Source organism: Octodon degus, unplaced genomic scaffold (assembly GCF_000260255.1).
Source record: "Octodon degus isolate 3935 unplaced genomic scaffold, OctDeg1.0 scaffold00213, whole genome shotgun sequence".
NCBI lineage: Eukaryota > Metazoa > Chordata > Mammalia > Rodentia > Octodontidae > Octodon > Octodon degus.
In genome coordinates, this window is record NW_004524789.1 from 3,256,772 (window position 1) to 3,278,914 (window position 22,143).

At 42.5% G+C, this 22,143-nt stretch overlaps 1 protein-coding gene across 1 annotated transcript in view; it reads right to left on the reverse strand.

Moving 5' to 3' along the window:
• Nucleotides 1-22,143, reverse strand: part of Mdfic (MyoD family inhibitor domain containing) — a 68,902-nt gene that overhangs the window by 15,001 nt on the left and 31,758 nt on the right. Inside the window, exon 2 of the mRNA XM_023705063.1 lies at nt 18,193-18,471. Within this exon, the coding sequence (XP_023560831.1) occupies nt 18,193-18,471 (279 nt within the window). The remainder of the gene's footprint in view (nt 1-18,192; nt 18,472-22,143) is intronic.

Sequence of the window (22,143 nt, forward strand, 5' to 3'; positions counted from 1 at the left end):
TTGCAAATAGTCTTTGCTATTGTCCAGGAACTACTGCAGTTATACATTCTTACTCACTGAATGCTCAGAAATATTTTATAAGATTCTCTTATTGCCCCATTTACAGTTGAAGAAACTAAAGTACTGAGGAATAAACATTTAGCCATCAAGACTGCCTTTGGCTTCCTTTACTGGTCAATAAACACTGATTTTATTCATTCAAAGCTTGGCCCCTTCCTGCCGCTTCACACTTGCAGGTAGGCCTGCACGGCTACTACCATGTGTCTCTTAAGTGGACCACAGTGCAGGGTTTATACTTGAACCATTTTCCATTTTGTGAAGAACTTGAGCTCCAGATGAAATGAATATTCATTGTGCAATTCAGTTTTGTAAACTGGAGGTCTAAGAGGCAGGAGGAGCGAGCACAAGGTGGACAAAGTCAAGGCCGTCCTGACTGTGTCTTGAAGAAAAAGAACATCTTAAGTCACACACAAAAAGGTTGTTCTATTCAGGGCAAAATTTATGTGAAGGCACAAAGCCAAGACTACGATAAGTGTAGATACAAGTGCCTCAATATTATGGGAGGCGGAGAATTCAAGTAGAGTATCTCCAATTTTCCAGGTCAGAACAGCCAGCCAGATAGCTCAGTGGGTTAAAGCTCCTGATTGGGCAGATGCAAGGAGCAGTCCGATCCTGGTGTGCCGTGCCAGCCCCACCCCCGGGTGCACTGAGAGACACGACTGAGAGTGGGCGTGGTGGCGCGCGCCTGTAATCCCAGCATTTGTGAGGCTGAACACAGGACAATCACTAAGAGTCTGACCTGTGTAGTGCGACGCTGTACTAAACACATTAAAAAAAGTTCCAGGTCAGAAGTGAGGAGACAGGGATAGCAAGGAATGACAATCACAGAGGGTCGGGAGTGTCTGGGAGGTGACTCGGCGCAAACGTGCAGGAGGGGGAGTTAGCGAGATGTGAGATGGTATTCTGAGGTGGTGATGGGAAGAGAAGGAGCATGCGTGACTTCCTGGGTTCTGGAGCCATGTTCCAAGGGGGAAAATCTAAGAAAAGAGTTCAGTACAAAATTGATCATGCAATATGATAAGTTGTTTTTCACCGTGATATGTATAGGTTCTAGCTGTGTCAAGTATCTGAGGATATGCAAGTATAATGTTAAAAAGTTAGTTGAACACTGGCCTGGAGCTTGGGCAGGGAGCAGACCTGGGTTAGGAGTGAGAAATGGCTCAGTGAAAGAGAAAAATAGTATCTCAAGGAGTTTGTGTCAGATACTCTGGCCCAAGCAATCTCTGTAATCCAGTTGGAACAAGTGAAGAGCAGCGAGAGGGGGACGGAAGAGCAAGAAGGCAGAGACTAGGAATGCAGGTATCCTTTCAAGAAATCTGTGAAGGCCAGGTGAAACTCCAGGAAAACTGCAAAGGGGTCCAGAGTCCAGAGAGGGGCACACTTGTGCAAACTCATCCCGCAAACAGAACAGAAAGCCCTCCACCCCCACCAGCACCGCGGCGGGGTCCACGACAGGAAGTGTACTGCCACAGGACGACCTGCTTGGGAATGGAAGCAGACGTGAGCCTGCAGCCCTCGGCCCGAGAGAGCCGGAAGGAATGCTGCTGCCTCTTCCACCTCAGGAGCACGAGGGCAAGCTGCAGAGAGCTGCTAGCAACAAGGTGAGACAGCCACTGTGGAGAAGGGAGGCGGGAGGGCCGCCCATCTTCCTAGCTCACTGCTCCACTACAGGACTCAGAAAATTGACCCACACAGGGCAAGTCCTCAGGAATGCTGTGCTGGATGGATGGAAGACACCAGGGAGATCTGGAGAAGGATTCTGAGAATCCCGATGAGACCCAAGACCAGAAGAAAGCAACTTTTGTGATCATCAAGATTCGATCAGTGCTATTTCCTGGGACAGACAGAAGCTTAAAAGGCCATAGAGATTTCTTGTCGTGATAGTGTATATGCCAGAATAAAGCCTGGGTGACACATTAAGGAGGTTCAGCAAAATATCCAAATTTGAATGATAAATAACATATGTTGTATATATTACATATATTACATATCATATATTATACATTATATATGTTTGTGTGTGTGCAGCAAGTTTTAGACAGACAATGCGTAGATACGGATGCATACATACAGTCAGAGGCCTGGATACCTTTCTTTTCTGGGTCAGTTGATGTTTGTACCAGTTAATCTTGGTTGTCAACTTGACTGGATTAAACAACTCCTGGAGAAGCATTTAGCTTGTGAGGGCAATGACCTCATCAATAGTTTAATCAATGACACAGTCATAGCTGAATTAGGACGAGGGGCCCAGGTGGAGGAAGAGAGCCATGGGGGGGGGGGACCCAGGGACCTATAGCTGGTGCACATCCTTCCTCTCTGGCTCTCGCCCTGCGCTCTGCTTCCCAAATGCCATAAACTGACCAGCTGTCCTCCACCACGCCCTTGCGTGGCTACGCTTCTGGCCTGGAACCAGATGACCAGAGCCTGAGACCTTTGCATCTGCAAAGGAAAACACACCTGCCCTGCTTTAATCTGAGGGAATCAGATGTTTTCTCCTTGAGCACCAACAGATGGTGCTCCATGTGGTGTGTTAAAGCAACGAGCCCCACACTTGCTTCTAAGGGTACCTTTTAACAGCAATAGGAGAAGACTAAAAGCATGTGATGAAAAAATAAGAACAAACTCCTCTACAGACCCTACTGCCCAGAAGAGAAGCCTCTTCATAAATGACTGTTGATCCGATGCGCTTCATTTGTATGGCCTGAGGTGAAAGACAGCTTGCACTTTCCTGCAACTCTCCTGTCCCTCTGCAGAACACATCTGCAAGGAGATAGCTACCATGGATATTGAAATGTTCTTTCTAAAATAACTACTCTTCTGTCATTCCAAAGTACAATTTCTGTATCCCTAGCTGAGCATAATTATTAGGGAAAAAAAATAAACTTCAACTTCTAGTGTCAACTTTAAATCATGGGATGCTATGGGGATACCTTTCCCCAAGAGGTCCAGCGCCTCCAGTTTGATTTCCCCAGAGAAGTCAGGGCAGAAATTTAGGCAGGTTTAATACGTCTTTGGAAAACTAGCATATTAATCCATTTTGCTCTTTTCTTCCAATTACCCTCCTATTTCCCCCAAACTCCTGGATGTCTCAGTCATCTAAGTGACAACTACTATTTACTTGTAGGAATATTTTTCTTCTTTCGAGTGGGGACCAAGTTGGCTCATTTCCCTGAGCCAACTTTTTATAATTATTCTATTTTATTCTTTTAATTGCCTGCTACATCCACTTGAGAGGATGCCCTCCACGTTCCCTTTCCCTTTGGTTGAGTACGCAGGAGGAAGGCAGCATGGTACAAATTACCAGAGTTCTGGGCTTGGAAGTGGGCCCAAGGCCACCCTACACTGCTCATCAGCTCAGGTCCCCTCAGCGCGGGAGCGAACGTCCAGATAGGAGAATATAGCTGGCTGTTGGCTTGGAAGCATTTTCTTCTGTTTTCTCTCGTGGTAATTTACAGAGTATTAAATAGAGAGAACCCAAATCATGTCACAGAGAGCCTACAAAGTCAGTTTTCTCTGTTTTTCTGTATATTGATTCTGCTGATTTTATTTTGGTTCAAGTCTGCCTCTACCATGCAAGCAAAACTTTGTCACACTAAGTTCACTGTTTAATGTAGTCCACTGAAGTGGAAATCTGGTCATATTCTTTATCATTTCAATTTAATATGAGAAAAAACTATTTTAAAAAGAAACCCTGTATCCTCTGTGTTATGAAGTGCAAATTTACAAAACAAGCATATCCTAAAGGAAGTTATTATTTATTTATTTATTGGAGGGCCTGGGGATTGAACTTGGGCCCTTGTGCTTGCCAGGGAAGCGCTTATTCTACTGAGCCATCTCCGGGCCCCAAAAAAGTTATTTTCACAACAAAGAATACCCAGGATGCAAAGGGACAAAAGCAGGTATGTTTTATATTTTGGTGTGGTGTGAGCACAAAATATTCTCAGATACACACATTCTAAAAGTAATCAATTGTGCCTGCTTAGGCAAGCGCAGGAACCGCGGTTTGATCCTTGGCACCACAGGCCATGCTAGTCCCACCCCCGGGCATGCTGAGCCGGCCACCAAGAACAGACATCTGTAATCCCAGCACTGGGGAAGTTGAAAAACTGGAGGATCACTAGGAGTCTGAGCTGTGAGGTGAGACCCTGTACCAAATACATTTTTAAAAAAAGTAATCAATTATGTCAAAATTGTTATAATCATAACATTCGAGGTAGAATAAATATGTGCTTCTTCCTAAACAATACCAATATTTAGCTCTAGCGGTAATGTGATGACTAGTATCATTTTGAAGTAATGCTTAACCTAATCCTTCATCATTTCTACCACTGTCAAATGGTATGGGAATTACTAAGGAAAAATTAAGATATACTTTTAGGCTAATGAGGCTACTACATTTATAACTGAGAGAAGCACTGGACTGCACTTATATTTAACAGCTAATGTCATTTAGTTGATGATTTTGTTTTTCTTGTCTTGGACACAGGCATAATTCCACCTCACACTTCCAGGATGGCGGAGAAATCTGGACTAGAAAGTCAGAAGTGAATCTTTCAAATCACCTCCCAGTACTGTACAGTCAATTTAAAAGAAATACCTACATATATTCACATAGACGTGAAATTCACCTTTCTATCCTGAGCTCCTCCATCCATTTCTCATGATAATAGTTGAAGATCACACATAGTAATTATAAGAGGTTCTCAAACTCATTAATAAACACTATACGTATTTTAAACATCAGAAACATTTTTAAGAGAAACTCATTTCTATGGTACATCATTGAGTTTTGGGAGCTAATAATTGGGAATGTACTTTTAAAAAGACTACAAGGGGCCGGGGAGATAGCTCAGTGGAATAAGCGCTTCCCTGGCAGGTGCAAGGGCCTGAGTTCAATCCCCAGTTCCATAAATAAATAAATAAATAAAATTAAAAAAGACTATAAACAGCTGATTATGTATTTTCAAATACAAATCTATTCAAATACAGTAACAATACAATTCAGTCTGTTGAGAAGTTGTTGAAAACATCTTGAGACTGAGATGGATGATTTTGAATCTATTTCTTCTAGGCTATGCAATTATTCTCACAAACAAGCTAAGAAAAAGCCATCTGAGGGCCAGGGAGATGGCTCAGTAGAATAAGTGCTTCCCTGGCAAGTGCAAAGGCCTGAGTTCAATCCCCGGTTCCTCAAAAAAAAAAAAAAAAAAAAAAAAAAAAAAAAAAAAGCTATCTGAGCATTAGAAGAAAGTTATTGTAGAAAATGTGGTGCATCACTCCACTGTGTTCCCATAAAGCATAATAAAGACCTACGCCAGGTGCAGTGGGGGGGTTGAGGCAGGAGGATCACACATTCAAGACCAGCCTGGGCCACATAGTGAGACCCGGTCTCAAAATATGAAAAAGAGCTAGAGATGTGACTCAGATTTCCTGGTTTCAATCCCCAGTACCACAAAACAGTACAACATAATTGAATAAAAATTGTAAGTTAAACTAGTATGACAAGGGAAGGAGAAAAGGTCAGAGAAAAAGAAAAATGAGAGGATAGAGGAAGAAGAAATGAGTGAAAAGGGAGAAGAAAAGAGGCAGAAAGGAGTCTTCCAGAATAACATAAGAGAACACTAAGCCTGTGACTTGGCAGAGCATGTCCCCAAAGGTGGAAGCTCCTCTTCAGAGCGTAAAACAGACACTGTCCTCTACATATATGGTGGGCGGAACAATGGTTGTTGTTTCTTCAGAACCCTTTTTAAAAATTCCATGTTCAAAGTTAACTGATTCCCCCAGCCTGGGATTCAAATTCTTAATTCTTATCTACTTTAGTGTCTACTTAACCAGAAAAACAACAGGTCTCCTGGATATACAGAGAGGTGGGGACACAGGCAAAAGGAACTGAAAGCATGTAGTAGTAAAGCATCCACAGGACAACAGGAAAAGTACAGAAGATGGCATCGGACCTGGCATGCTACTCCACGCCTGTCATCCCAGCACCCTGGTGGGCTGCTGCAGGACAGTCACCAGCTTGCGCACATCTGAGGAAGACCCTGTCTCACAAGTAAAGTAATTACAAAGGACTGAAGGCCGGGACACCGTGGGCTGTGGGGACTTACTTCATGAGAAGCCCAACAACATGGAGCTCATCAGCCTCCTATACTCACAATGAGGAATAACATGGATATCTCAGCTACTCTGAGGAGAGAAATTAAGCTTTTTGATCCACTGAGATGTAGTCTAAAATAAATATTCATCCTTTCCATTGGAGGAGGCGGGGGCCCTGAGAATGCAGCTCAGTGTGAAGGCCCTGAGTTCTACCTCTAGTAATAATATCAAGTAATAATGATAATAACACAAATTACCAAGAGACAGACGACCTGGCATTTAACATGAATGGAGCGATATATTACCCTTCGGTCCATTTTTCTGTTCAACATGTGATTTAAATACACATTTAGTCCTCCACGCACAAAAATGCAACTCATTTAAAGTGGCAAAATTTAAGAACAAAAATTCAAAATCTAAAGAAAATTCTTGATTTATCATGAGCGTCTGAGATAAAGCTTTCCTCTAAGTGGTTGCCACCAATATTTCCAGGCAAAAATTGTATTTAAAGAAATAAATTCTAATACTGTTTTTCTCTATGTACACTGTTTGAAAACTGCAAGACACTCAGGAGTCATGACCCAGTGTTTTTCAGGAGATTAAAAACATACTGCACATCCTGGATCTTAGCCTAGCAACTCCTTCTTTTGAATTATAGTATTAGGTGGCATCTTTTGCCATTATTGTGATTAGAAATTATTTTCTGTAATTTTTCTAAAATAAATGGAAAATTTTGGCATATATATAGCACCGCTTCAAATGATGGAAAATTGATGTGAGGAGAAGGGCTCCAAAGTATAAGCCCATTGTGCCAAAGTCTGTCAGTCATTGTAACAGGCACTGTTCTTAACACATAGCTCCTTTTGGGGGGCCAGAGATAGCTCAGCGGTCTATGCACAGGGACCGCGATTCCATGCCCAGCACCACATCCTGCGCCAGGCGCACCCTCAGGGTGGGCTGAGCCAGCCACAAAAACAAAGACATAGCTCCTTTTTTGCAGCGATCTAAGCCCGCGAGGAGTAATAACCATGCACACGCGCACCACGCACACACACGCGCACACACTCCTCATGAAGCACACCACCACAACAGCGTGCGTCATGATGGACCTCGTCCCTTCTTGTCCACTAATCACCGTACCGCACAGCTGAAACCTCCCCTTCACTAGTTCACTCTAGTAGTGCTTCACCAAAACGTCACTTCCCAAATCTCACTTGTAAACTCCCTTGTAGTGCCTTGCCCTTTGACTGTTGCAGCACCAGAAGTCTCCTCGGGCAGGGTGAGCTATCCATCTCTCGCCAGCTTTTCTTGTCTCCAATTCCCTAGTACACTCACTGCAGTCTCTGTCCATCTATGGCCCCAAAGCATAAGCATCACCAGTGACCTCCACATGCCAATTTCTTGTCTTTTGTTGTTTGCTTTTCATTTTTTTTTTTAAATTATTTGTTTATTTGTTTGGTACAGGGTCTCGCTGTATAGCTCATACTCACAGTGATCCTTCTGTCTCAGAATCCCCAGTGGTGGGATTACATTTGGTGGCCAGCTTGGCACAGGATTGAACCCACATCCTGGAGCTTGCCACACAGACATTTAGACCGCCAAGCTATCTCCCTAGCCTCCACATTCCAATTGCAATGGTCACTTTTCATTTATTTTCCACTTTATTTCTTAATTTTTCCCCCCTCTGTGGTTTTTTATTTTAATGTATTTGGTACAGCGTCTCACTATGCAGCTATGACTCACAGTGATCCTCCTGCTTTCAGCCTCCCAACCACTGGGATTACAGGCATGTGCCGCCATTCCTGGCCTTGGGGGCTGGCTCAGTGCACCCAGCGTGAGGCTGGTGCTGCATGTGGTGCTGGTGATGGAACTCGGGTCCCTGCACTTTCCTAAGCAGGCGCTTAGTCCACTGAGCTATCTCACTGGCCCTTCCTTCTCCACTTTAGAAACTCAGGTCATTGGGCTTCCACACTGTCCTTCTAATTCCTTTTGAATCACTTCCTATGCATCATCTCTTCACTCATTCATGGTTCCTGCTCCTTTTCTGACTTCCAAATAATAAACTGGCCTAAGCTTCAGTTCTTACCATATTTCTGCTTTTGTATTGTATCAACTTTCCAGACAGTAGTTCTTAACCCTGCATTTGCATTAGAATTACATGAAGAGCTTCCAAAGGATGCCCAGGTCTTAGATACACCCATTCCTGATGAATCACAATTTCGGAGGGCAACGTCCTCATTCGTACTTTAGAGATGTCCTGAAGCCATGACTCCAAATCCCAGATGTCAGGGCTGGAAGCCCAATTTTATCTATAGACAGGATAAGCTTCAACAGATCCACAAAGGTACATGCCCAGGCAGAGGCCCAGTGCACTCTGCACCCTGCGGTGCAGAAACTTGGGACACACCCTGAGGTATGCCCCAAAACTTCCCTCAGGCTATGCGGACTTGCGCTGAATGCTGACCTCCTCTTATCTCAGCACCGATCTCACATCACCACTTGCACAGATCAAAGTAGCTAAGAGCCTCCATCCCCAAAAGCTAACCTAGTCTTTTTCTAAGAACCAGACCCTATTCTTCTAACAGTTTTCCCATTCCAGTTACTAGCAACTCCATTCTTTCTCAGGCCAAAAAACTCACAAAAAGAAAAAATGAAACAAACAAATAAATATCCTGTCTTTCTCTTCCCACTTAAACTGTATTACTCTGTAAATCTTGTTCCTGATTTCATAAATTTTCAAATAAGACAAAAATCTCATCACCTCTCCACCATTGCCACTGTGGTGGAGTTCCGATGTGAATCACCGAAATCCTCTCATAGTAAGGTAAGTCTCCTTTCTCTGGCCCTGGGATACCTGTAGGCTATGTTCAAACATACTAAGTCAGATCATTGGGGTGCGTTCCTCAATGTGGCCATGCTGTGGGCTTCCTACCTTAAAATTACAATGACTCATTAGGCACCATCCCGCATGCAGTCTGTTCAGTTCTCAGAGACATCTGACATTAAAATAAGATATTTAAAAGTATCCAATCCCTTTGGTTACTGCCAGAATTAAACAAGTGTTAATAAGGTTTCATTATCCTTTAAATACATCGTGTTTGAGGGAACTATAACTTTTATCAAATTCTCTAAGAAATCCATGCATTCAGAAATGATTGGACCATCACAGTTATTCAAAACTACAATTCGTCATAGCTTATACTTTAACCTTTTCAAAGCTTTGCTTGGAAGAGTAAATCAATAAAGAGCAGATAAGGTAAAAGCATACATCTTACTTTCAACATATTTTAAGTGAACTTACTGTCTTCTGTTTGCCTGGGCTATGCATTAGTTTCCTTACCTATCATTCCATTACTTACCTTCCAGCACTATACTTGAATGATTCTTTATGTTCTGTTTTATTGGGAATCCAGCTCAGGACCTTGTGCTTTCCAGGCAGGCTCTGTGCTGCTGAGCCATCTCCTCTCCTCAAAACTATCATTAAATTCACTTAAGAACCTTATAATGTAAAGGATGTCAGCCTCCACCAGTCTGTATCCAATACACAAAAGTTAGAGGTTTGAAACCCTAAATGACAATGTCTTTTTTTATGTTTTCCTTTCAAATGAAATTAATGCTCTTGTAGTGAGGTAGGAGTAGGGATTTGTGACAGGGTTTATCATCAACAGAGGTTACGTTTCTCATACCAAGCAATTCCATAGACGTGACTCAAGAGTCTTCTATAATTAATCACACCATTCAACCCCAAGGCAGCAGCCACTGAGGTCAACACAGCTACACAAAGGTCTCTCATTATTTCATTCTCTTGCTTCGATAACGTTTCACCTTGTTCAATGTATTGAAAGTGCTAACTCAAGGGTACATATACTGGCTGGTCTAAAAAAATAATTACGATCTTTTGTACCTTCAAACTTTTCCTCTTTCCTTAATCTTTCCTATCCAACTTTAACCATGCACAAACCACTCCCATCTTGAAACAAAATGTAACTCAAACAAAACAAGCTGCTTAAATCTGCACTTCTGCCTGGGAAGAAAAGCCCCTTCTTGGCCTTTCCAGAAAGGTTATCATTAGTATGTTTCTCCACATTCAACAACCCAAATCATACTGGCTTCTTGGTGATAACAACTCTCAGATTTATGAAACTGTATCCATGTGGTTCAATCCAACAGTTATTTCAGAACTCATTTTACAGACCTGTCACTAATACCTGGTGCAATGTAACCAAGTCTTCCCAGCTCCCATCACACTGTACTCTCTAGTTGGTTTCTTACCTCACCTTTCTTACTGCTTCCTCGTAGCCAGATCGCCCTCTTCTTTGACTTGGACCCCTTCCTTATGCTACCTAGTCAGTGTGGACTTTGTTCGACTTCTTCTATCTGACATAACCCCGGGAGAAAAGACGGGACTGTCTCCCAAGCTTGCAAGTTGAGTCAACACTCCTATCCCGCCACACTGGCTGGTCTCCAATGTCCCCTGAGTCACTTGGCTCTCAGCTTCCTGACCTTTTGGTTTAAATCTCTTGTGGTTTGTAACAGCTTCTCTGTGAAACCAAGGATCAGTAAGCATGCTTGGGCCTAGCCTTCTCTCCAGCTCCAATAGAATGTTTCTACACATTTTGAAACCCTCCTCTTGAGTTGTATTCCATCATTTCAAATTGATGGAGTCTAAAATAGCTCATTGTCAGGTGCCAACTGCATCCAGTTACTCCTTTTGATTTCCTGATTTCTAATTAATTGAATCATAAAAATAATGATAATCCTACTCACAGTGCATCTAATTGTTATTCAGTTCAGTTTAGACTTAGCCCTGAACCAGGACATCTCACAAAGTCTTTAGCCCCTATATACTGTAGGCCTTCTACTACCCATGCATTGCAGAACGTGATGGGTTGAAATCACATTCATTTCTAGTCTGGTCACTGTACCTTGTCTCACCTAAAAGGCAGAATAAAACAAAACAAAGCCAAACAAAACAAAAAATGCATACACTCTTTACTACTGTATTAAAAACTAAAAAGCAGGGCTGGGGAGATGGTTCAGTGGAATAAGCGCTTCCGAGGCAAGCGCAAGGACCTGAGTTCAATCCCCGGTTCTGAAAAAACAAACAAACAAACAAACAAACAAAAAAACAACTGAAAAGCATGGTGTGTTTTTAAGGTCATAGGTGTTTTACTTTTGATTCTTTTCCTTTAGCATATTATTATTGCAGGCTTCTCCACAGTCTCTTCTCTCAAGCACCCCACCCCTAAAGCTTCCCGGCCGATCTATCTGTATCGCTATCGTTTCACTTCCTCCCCACCCAACTCCCCAGCGAATGCTAAGCTGACTGGAATGGTGGCAGTGTGGTCTCCAAGAGCTCGGCTGCACAAGCAAAGGCAGGGTTACAGTCCGAGGCTGAGGCTTGTCTCTCTTCTTTCAGATGGCCTGCAAAGCTCCGTATTACTGCAGAAGAGGAGGGCTGGGAGCTGAGGTGTATTCTGAGTACCTCCAAGGCTAAATTACATATATTTCAGACCCTCACCAATCTTTCACTTGACTGTCCTCAAACACATGGACCTGAGAGCACAAACCAGAGAGTTCACCTACTTTTCTGAACTATAAAAGAAATTTATGGAAATGTTTGTAGAGGTTCTGCTCTACAAAAGAAGCTAGTACTTATAAATACTCCTGGGTAATTGCTTCAAATTTTAACACACCTTGTTAAATATTTCGAGTACACTGCATAGAACTGATGGGCGCAGGGTGAAGTAGGATCTAACAGTGTCAGATTGGTGCCTGTCTACACCACACAGACACACACAAATACATTACTGTATTTCTGCTGTTCCATTTAGCATATGGCTAAGCAGTGAAATTTTTTAAAATCATATTTTCCTAAGGATTGGCAAATATTGCTCTGGAAAACATAATACTAAATCTTCCTCCTCCATTATTATTCTGACATGGAATGGAATTCATCATGCCTGACTGAGAAAACAGTACAACAAAACATTGTCTAAGCCAAGTCAGTGTTTTGAGGAATGCAATGACTTATCTTGCCAGGGTCACAGAAAGGTCTTTTTTTTTTTTTTTTTCTGAAAGCTCTGATTATAAATTGTGACCATGCCTTGAATTCTGATCATTATCTTTCTGCCAAAATCCTGGTCCTTCTATAGTTACAGAAAGAACTGAGTCTTTTGGGGGGAAAACATGAGTATGATACGGTACAACACTGACAAAAGAACGGTCAGTGTCACTTTTACCTTGAAGATTTGCTTCCTGCTTTTAGGATATTGGAGTGTGTATGTGCCAAAAAGAGAAAATCTGATGGGGCTGGTGGAGGACAGTGGCTGAGCCCTCCTCCTAGGGGAGTGGGTTGGTGTGTACGGCAGACCACATCGCTAAGAATAAAGGGAAAAGCACTAAAGAACAAAAGAAGAGTCTAAAGGGCGTGGAGGAAGACCTCAGAAGCCAGAATACAAAAGAGAAGTTTAAGAAAGACAGATTAAAAAAAAATTTAAATAAAGACATTATAATCATCCATCAGTCCAAATGCGGCTGTAGGTACTTGTTAGCATTTTAAGCTCATCAAGTCCAAGTTCAATTCATTCTTTTTTTTTTTTTTTAATGAGAATGGTTCTTTACTAAAGTACAAAAAGAAAATCATGAAGGCAATTACAGTGTAGATTCTCACTATACTGTGGTATCTGCTATATGTAAGGAGAGGACAGAAGATACATTTTGCTTTCCAAAAACAAATTTAGAAGGTATCAAATGACACCCTGCAAAGAAGCCATATAGATTTGGGCTACAACTTCAGAAGAAGGTTTTCCAGGATGCATATGGGCCGGTCCTCTCCTCGCCTGCCAGTCTCTGCCCCTCTAATTGCTTTTTCAGCCAACAGCAAAGGAACTCTACATGGTTCTCTGAGTGACAGATTACCTCACAAAGCTCCTTCAGCCCTGAGTACCTCCCCCTGCTGTCAATCCCATGACCGAACTCAGCCTTGTCCTTCAGGGCCCTATTCAGTCACTGCTTTTCCAGAAAGCAAACCCTGCTGACCTCTCTGTGCTCTTTAATAATGATGGCTATCACTGTGGCTAAGACTTACTGGAATATTTCACTTGGGTTGGCCTGGGTTGCAACAATGAGGTAGCATCAGCTCAGTTTTTTACAACAATCCTATAAAGAAGTAAGAACTAATAACACCCCCATTTAAAAGCTAAGACACTAAAGTACAGACAGGTTGAGTAACCAGTCCACAGATAAACTGCTAGATGTTAATACAGCCAGTAGATGAACCCAAGCAGGCTGGTACCAGAGTCTGTGTTCTAACCACTGGGAACACTTGCCTCTATGCGATTAAAAGCATACACTGATTACCCAATTACCATCCATATACACTGCTCTTCACTGTCTCCTTCAGCATTCATGTTCAGTTAAAGGCTAAAATCAGATGAGTATTTCTCTTTAAAGACTAAATAAATCTACATTATTAGATATGGAGTATAAATTAACTACTAAATACTTCTGAAAATTAACTCAATTTCTTAAAAGATTTTCTTTTAAAATTTTATATATGTGGTACAGGGTCTCACTATGAAGGTAGGATTCATAGTAATCCTCCTGTTTCAGTCTCCCTAGCACTGGGATTACAGGCATGAGCCACCACACCCAGTTTTGGCCACTGGCTCTGCCTATCTGCCCACCCAGGGTGGGGCTGCAGCAACATGAGGTGCCCAGGATTAAACCCAGGTCCCTGTTCTTGCCAGGCAGGCACTTAGAATGCTGTGCTATCTCCCTGGTGCTAAAAAATATTTTTCTTGAATCTTAATTTTTACAATATCTAGCTATACCTGGAGCATACAAATCATGTTAGAATTTGTCATTTCTATGATAAGAAAAGTGTCTTAGGGCCTAATGAAAGCCCTGGGCAATTTGAATCTTGTATGATACCAAATACTATAATATTTCAAAGGTTGAATTTTACACATTTAGGGCTGGCGAGATAGGTCAGTGGTCTAAAGCTCCTGCTTAGGCAAGCGCAAGGCCCGCGGTTCAATCCATGGCACCACATGCTGCGTCAGCCCCACTACCAGGGTGGGCTGTGCTGGCCACAAAAAAAAAAAAAACAAGAACTTTACACATTTAGTCTAAAATGTGATATAATCAGAATATTTAAGTATCTACAAAAATATTGACTTACACAAAGCAAGTAGAGATCTACTAATTTAATAAGCCTTAAGTAAGATGTGCAGTATTTTCCCAATGCTGCAAAAAGAGAACTTTGGAAAAGAAAATATTTAAGAAAATAGGAGTACATATCTTATTTTCCAGTGCTGATTTTAAAAAAAGAGCATGATATGGTGGCTTAGCTGCTTAGAATAAAGCATTATATCACTTAGCGTCGCGTGGGAAAGTCTGTGAAGCCATTAAGCTGGATGCTTCAGTAAATTAAATTCAAAACAAGAAGGTCTCAGGCCCAGTTTAGAATTTTCAGGAATTCAAAAATTTAGTAGGAAACATAAGACAGAGCACAAGTGTGAGTTGTTTTTAAATTTTTCACATGAAGAGCTTTAAGAAAGTGAACACATACAAAGCTAAGCCTGGCCTAAGCCACAGTGAGTCACCATTAAGACATCGGAATGGACGCTAAATCATCTTTTTCCCTAAAAAAAGTATTTTCTAGCTCACAGCTCACTGCTTCTGGAAGAATTAAATGAGTCCACATGACAGAAGTAGGTAAAGAGTTTGTGAAAGACATACCGAAGGCCACACAGACTAATGCGGTTTAGAAAGAGTCTATGGGAGTCCAAAGGAGAAACACTCATCTGCAGTCAGGCCTTAATAACCCAATTAAAATATCTCACTGATCTCTGGATGCAGTTTTAGGCCTGCTCTGATCATCACCTAGAAATAAACAAAGGCCCACAGTTTAACAACATCTTCCACATTCGGTCAGCAAGGACCCTAAGTACCCATAAGAAATCACCATGAAACTGATTAAATGTTACTTAACTAAATATTTCATTCCATCATCCGAATCAGACAGATCTCCTTCAAGTGGCCAACATCACAGACTTTGCAATCACGGGCACCACGCAACTGAAAATAACAGAGAGTTGAGGCGGACTTAGTGAGCTGCTGTGGAGGCTTTCAAGAGTGTGCATTTGCGGCTTGCTTTCTCATTTGCCACCAGGAGAACAGTTACAAATGATAAAGAACAGCTACAAATGATGAAGAACAGTTACAAAGGTAAAGCACTGTGGAACAAAAACACACGAACCTTCAAAAAGTCCAACCATATTGTAAATGCTCCCGTTGTTACTGAGTTGTTTTTTGGGTTTTTTTTTTTGTTGTTGTTGTTTTTTTTTTTTTTGCAGTACCAAGGATTGAACTCAGGACCTTGCACTTGGCAGGCAAGCACTTATTCTACTGTGCTATCTCCCCAGGCCCAAGTTACCGAGTTTTAAATGAAGTACTTCTACCTATTTTTATTCACAACAAACGAAGCCTGTTCAAGACCTACTGCTCTGACATCGAGGGCTCCTGACAGAAGACCCTACTCCCGTGCACAAAAGCCCATCCTGCCACTGTCACACAGGGCTCGGAATGCTTGAGAGCTCCCACAGCAAGGATTGGAGCGTCATGCAGAGCACAAGGCTTCTGAGAAGGATGCACTCTTGCTACAAAAGGAGAATCCGACAGTCTCCAAGTCAAACTTAACTTTCCAAACCATCTCATCAAAACCCTAAATGGTGTAGCAGACCCAGAAAAACAATGTCCCTTGACTGATATTTCCCTATTAATTTGTCAATTACTAGGCCAGTGAATTTGTTTGTCTGCTTGGGTTTTCTATACAGGCAAAAGGGACTTCTACCACAGTGAAAAATCAGAAGAAATAAACTATTAAGGCACAGACCTAGCAAAGTAGCAAACATTATAAAGGCCCCCACTGAGAAAGCATGACAATGAACTAGGACAAGGAGATTTTAATCTGGAGTCAAATAGGCACAAAAGAATCCCAAAACTTGCCAGTTCTGTGGGCTAACAGCGAAGATGCAGATGGGACTTTACACGGCACAACTAGATCTTCTCGTCTCTATTTTATGTCTTTCCTGCATGCAACTCAGCCTGAGACGTTATTTTGTTGTAGGCCGTAAGGTATTCCCTCATGGGGCTCTCTGTGGCCAGTCACAAGTAGGAATGGGGACGGGACAGAAGAGGAAAAAGACACCAGACCAAGAATGGGCAGCAAAGTGGAAGCGAAGAGAAACCGCCGAACGCGGTTCACCGCACGGCGCCGGTTTTCCACCTCCCTCCGATATTCCTTACGAAGTTGCCTTCTTACATTTGAAATAAATTCAGCTGTGATACGAAAAAGAGGGCAACAGTGAAAAATTCCAAATGCTAAATGGAATCAAATCAGATTCCTATGCAGAAGCCGCCATGCTTTAATATTAAAATAAGTACATATCAAAAGGAAAATAACGGATTAGGGATATTAGAAGTAATGTATAAAACAAGTAAATTTCAATTGTATTCAGTTTTTTCCCCCAATCACCCAGAAGTGAAGATCTTCTAAAGAAAATTGCATTCCTTCTCAACTCCTTGGAGAGCCAGCTTAGTTAACAGCCTACCTATACTTCAGAAATGACCATGTGGCTTACGTGTCAAACTCATTTTAAAATGTCAATCATGTCCTTTTCAATCTAATTAGTTTGAAAAGTAGTGTCACTGACCTGGAACTGCGCAGACCATTTATTATCATATCATTTGATCAACCTAAAACTTCACCTCAGTTGGGTTTAAGACACCTGTCTACTCATGACTGGTAACTCTCCATACAATTTCCTATTTACAACTTAATTTACCTCCGCAGATGGACATGGCCAAGACAAAGAGGCATCCCACACAAGTTCTACTATTTAAGATTTCTGGACAATTAAAATGGAAAGTAGGGTCAGCCTGATAGCTCAGCGGACTAAAGAGCCTGCTTAGGAAAAGCGCAGCAGCCCAGGTTCGATCCTCCATCCCCAGTGCGCTGTGCTGGCCCACCCCCTGGGCACACTGAGACTGAGACTGGGCGTGGTGGCGCGCACCTGTAATCCCGGCACTTGGAAGGCTGAAAACAGGAGAATAATTACGAGTCTGCTCTACGTAGGGAGACCCTGTAGACCCCGTAGATCCTGTCCTACATACAATAGAAAAAAAAGGGAGTAAGATGTTACACACTGAAAGGTTTTAGATTCCTATGAACTAGTAACAGGAAGTTGAGAAAGAGCAAAGGACTAAGATTAGGATACCCTGGGAAACGCGTGGAGCCGAAGAGTGGGAGGAGGCTTTTCTCTTTCATTTGGTATCACTAACCTTGTAGAACAGAGTCTGATGGATATGTGTCATTGTACAGCTTTGTTTTCTAATCAAGAAAACATTTTCTCAGGGTCACAGAACTTAACTGCTCTCTAATGTGGCCAGGGGCAGGATGAGGGAGAAGCAGCGAGGAGGAGGAGGAGGGTGGAGAGCACAGCCCGAGGTGGCTGGGGGCAGGCGGAGAGCAGCGGGCTGAAGGGCGGCGTGGGGCGCGCGTGGCCGGGGCGGCGTGGCCCGGGCGGCGAGCTGCAAATCCCGGATCGCCCGGCCTGGCGGGGGCAGCGGGGCTGCCCGGCATCGCTCGCTGGAGCTGTGCATATGTAAGGGCTGATTTGTAAAACCCAAACACAAACGAGTTTGCGTCTCGTCTGCAGTACAGAAGAACATACCATAGCGAGGAGGGGAAAAGCACACGTACGCAGACGTGCCACCAAAATGGGACATGCACATTTTAATGTACGGCATTAGAAAGGTGTAAGAGCTACATGTAAAGTGTAACCTCTCACTCTGGAAGACAGTAAGCCCAAAGCAGGCTGTCAGCTTCCAAGTCTTCCTTTTCGATCCTGTGCTTTCCTTTGGGGAAGTTACGTGTCGTTTCACCTAAGTTTATGTTTCTGGTTGCTTGGTCAAGTTCTTACGTGAATGTGATTTTACACCTGGTCAAATAAAATAGGCTACACTTACCTTCAGGTGAAGAGCTGGACTTCTGAGAAAAGACAGCATTTACTTTGCTCTTCTTACTGATATCATTATTTACAGATAAACTGGACTGGATTTTTCTGTGCATTTTTTGAGAAACAGGAGCTGAAAGTTTGTGATTGTCTGCAGAGGCGCGTCGGGCCCCGGGGTGGATTCCATTGGCGGTGCTCCGCGTGGCTCGGCCTTCCTTCTGTATCTCGTCCGCTTCCTCTTCCCCTGGATCCAGCGCCGAGGTCTGCAGCAGCGGCAGGCGCTGAGGCTGGGCTAAAGGAAGAGCATGGACAGCACACCCGGTGAAAAAAAAGAACTGCTGTTCTGCAACAGGGAAAATACATTCAGTGACTGAGGTTTTCAATTCCATTCATGATACTAAATCTGAAGAGAAAAAGAGAAGCAGGACTAAAATTTACTTACAAAGGCCGGCCAAAAATCTCAGCAGATTGAAGAGCCTGCAAGCAGGCTCAGGAGCCAGGGGATCAATCCCCAGGATTGCCATGCAGGCCCCACCCCCAGGGCACGCTGAGACAGCGCCTGTAATCCCAGAATTTGGGAGGCTGTAAACAGGTGGATCACTATGAGTTCGATCTAGTAGTGAGACCCTGAACACCCTGCAAACCCTTCCCTAAAATACAGAAAAATAAAACTTACTTATTAAATAAGTCTCTTTATACAAAGATGTAAAAAGTAGAGCAAAAAGAATTGTTCTTTGCGTGTCTTAAAAGGATAGCTGAATTAGAAATCTGAAGAATAACTCAACCCTCATACAGAAAACATTGGTTATTTTCCTAGTCTGAGACCTCTGCTGGGTGCTATGGACTCATCAACATCATCCTGAGGCCCCTGATGATGACACTGGCATTGCTTTTTAAAATAAAAGAACCAATTCATTCAAAGAGTCAGAGCTGGGGGATAAAGAATGTGGTTTTCTGTATTTATAAATCCTGCAGGAAAGTATTTTCTGTTTATTCTTTAATTATAGTTTAATATAAATGACTTGTGAAAAGTTAAAAAATTAGGAGAACGGTTGAATTCGGGCACAGTGCAGCCACCTGGCTGCACGCCCCTTCACGGCGCTCCCGCTTGGGTCAAGCCAGCCAGAAGACGTGTACCTGCCCTCCTTTTGGGCAGCACCACAGGGAAGTCCTGGCACAGCCACCAGGAAAGGGAAGAGAAAAAGTCGTCTGAGTTATGGAAAGGAAAAAACAAAGTGTTCAGCGGTCCACAGATCGGGATATTTTGGGTAGTCTAAGAGATTCTAAATTCTCAAAAATTAAGAATTAATCAAGATGTATAGGGGGCCGGGGAGATGGCTTAGTGGAATAAGTGCTTCCCTGGCATGCGCAAAGGCCTGAGTTCAATCCCTGGTTCCGCAACAACAAAAAAAAAAAAAATTATAGGGGCCAGGGAGACAGCTCAGGGGCCGGGGAGATGGCTCAGTGGGATAAGCGCTTCCCTGGCAAGTGCAAAGGTCTGAGTTCAATCCCTGGTTCTGAAAAAAAAAAAAAAAAAAAAAATGATTTCTAGATTATCAACCATGACAAAATCAATAATATTCCAACATGCCAACAAAAATCAACAAATATGCAAGAAAAAAGCCACTCCATTTAGCAAAAGAAGAAACAGAAAGAAATAGGCAAAGAAAACAAAAATATTCCTCAAACAAATCTGGTAAGTAGTTGAAATTAAACTAAGTAACAATGGGCAGGCATTTTATTGAAAAAAGTTACCAAACATTACTGAAAAGCATACAAGAGGCCAAGGTAAATGGAGAGTATAATTATATTAATTATGTTAATCTGTTGGGGCTTTTTCCATTTATTTTATTAATTCAATACCCACTAGCATTTTCTTTCTTTTTTTTTCCGGAACCAGGGATTGAACTCAGGCCCTTGTGCTTGCCAGGGAAGCGCTTATTCCACTGAGCCATCTCCCCAGCCCCTCCACTAACATTTTCAATTCACTTGTTTATGGAACATGAAAAGTTAATTCAAAAATAAGGAAGAATAATCAGAAATCACAGAGGAGATATTAAGGGAGAAAAGGAGGTTGACAGAACTTAACCTATTAGACATGCAACCATATTATAAAATGACAGTAACTAAAGCAGTGTGGCATTTGACCAGGCTTAGTAGGAGAGGACCAGCAAACTTACAGTTGTGAAGGAATTGTGCACACACGGGCATATGTACCACCTGCACTGCCGAGTAGTTCCAAAAACACAAATTATGGTAAATTCCTTATAAGTCTTGATAAATTCCTTATTAAAAAGAGTCTAATGGTTGACTACCATGATACAGTTCTGTTGTATAATAAAGACAACCTTTTGTCAGGTTCACAGAACTTAACTTCTCATTAACTTGGCCAAGGGCTGGATGAGGGAGAAGCAGCGAAGAGGGAATAACAGGCTTCTGAGAGGTCAGAGAGCTCAGCCAAATGTCACCAAGGGAGGGACAAAGACCACAGAGAGGTTGGAAGGGGGCAGGAGTGGCAGAGGTGGTGCACAGCCCCTCTGGGTCTCTGCAGCTAGGGGTAGGTCGATGAACTAAGTTCCCGATACATACTGGATGCTCCGCACAAGTAGTTTGGCTTTCTGAGTCTGCCTGCTGTGCAGGTGGAGCATCGTGGCCCAGTCTATGGAAATCCACGGAAGGGCACTTGTTGGCCCAGGAAGTGGGCTGGCCCACCTGGTGTCTGCTTCTTAGTAGACCAGTGGCCTCGTGTGCAGCAGTGGGTTTTCATGAAAGAAGCCTGTCTCAGTTATGTTCTGTCATTGCTGGGACAAACTACCCAAGGATTAAGGAAGAAAACATCCATGAGCCTCATAGTTTGTGAAAGTTTCAGTCCATACTCACCTGGCTCCAAGGCAGAGTGGTGCCCGGCTAAGAGCAGCAGTTCATGGTGGTGACAAACAGCAAAAGCAACAGGAGCACCAAGGGCGGAGCAGCTGAGAGCAAGCCTGTTTTGTTCCCTTATACTGTATGCAGGCTGCTAGCCCTAGGCTGGGGGTAGCAGTCACACCCACAATCCCAGCAGCACTCACATCCATAATACAAGCATTGGACCATGAGTTAATCCAAACACTCTAGAAGCCTGCCCCACAGCTACATGAGGCTTTGGGGGGACTTCTAGAAACAGACCATCCTGATGCTCTACTGAATGAACGGCCACAGTCCTTGCTGTGTGTCTCCGAGACGGCATGTACTACTCTTAAATATAGTTTCTATATAAGTTGGTTAAGATGGATTCAGCTTTTGCAGACAAAAACCTTAACACCCCCAGCCCATAAAACTTATCTGTTTACATTAGGTAATGAGATGATGTAACTGGTAAGTCTCAAGCAAAACTAAGTTTTTCAACAAAAACACTAGCAAAAATAACACAAAATATCCAGTGTGAACATTTTACTATTTCTCAATTTCTTGTAATTTCAAAATCTTAAGCTGCTCCTTTAGTCTGTTTGATCATGAACAATTATAAAATGTACATTATATGACTACTATAAACCTTGACTTGGAAACTAAATATTGCTTGAAAAGCTGTCCAGTAGAAAAAGTACTACATGTAAAGCTTCTGCAGTTATGTATGATGCTGATTAATTTCCAAAGGGGACTGATTACTTTATCATCTGGGAACTAATTAAGGATTGGTAATATTTTTGACAAAAAGTATGCATTTGACTAAATATTTAGTAGTACCAATGTTTAGTTTTTTAAAAGCATCTTTTATTTATTTATGTGATACACAGTCTCGGTATTCCAGTACTGGGGATCAAACCCGGGTCCTTGAGCTTGCCAGACAGGTGCTTAGACCACTGAGCTATCTCCCCAGCTTCATTGTTTAGTTCTTGTTTCATGTATCATGAAGAAAACAACAGATCAAACTATTTTACTCAGGAGCATGAGTACTTCAATAAAAAGATGATTCATTTTGAACAAC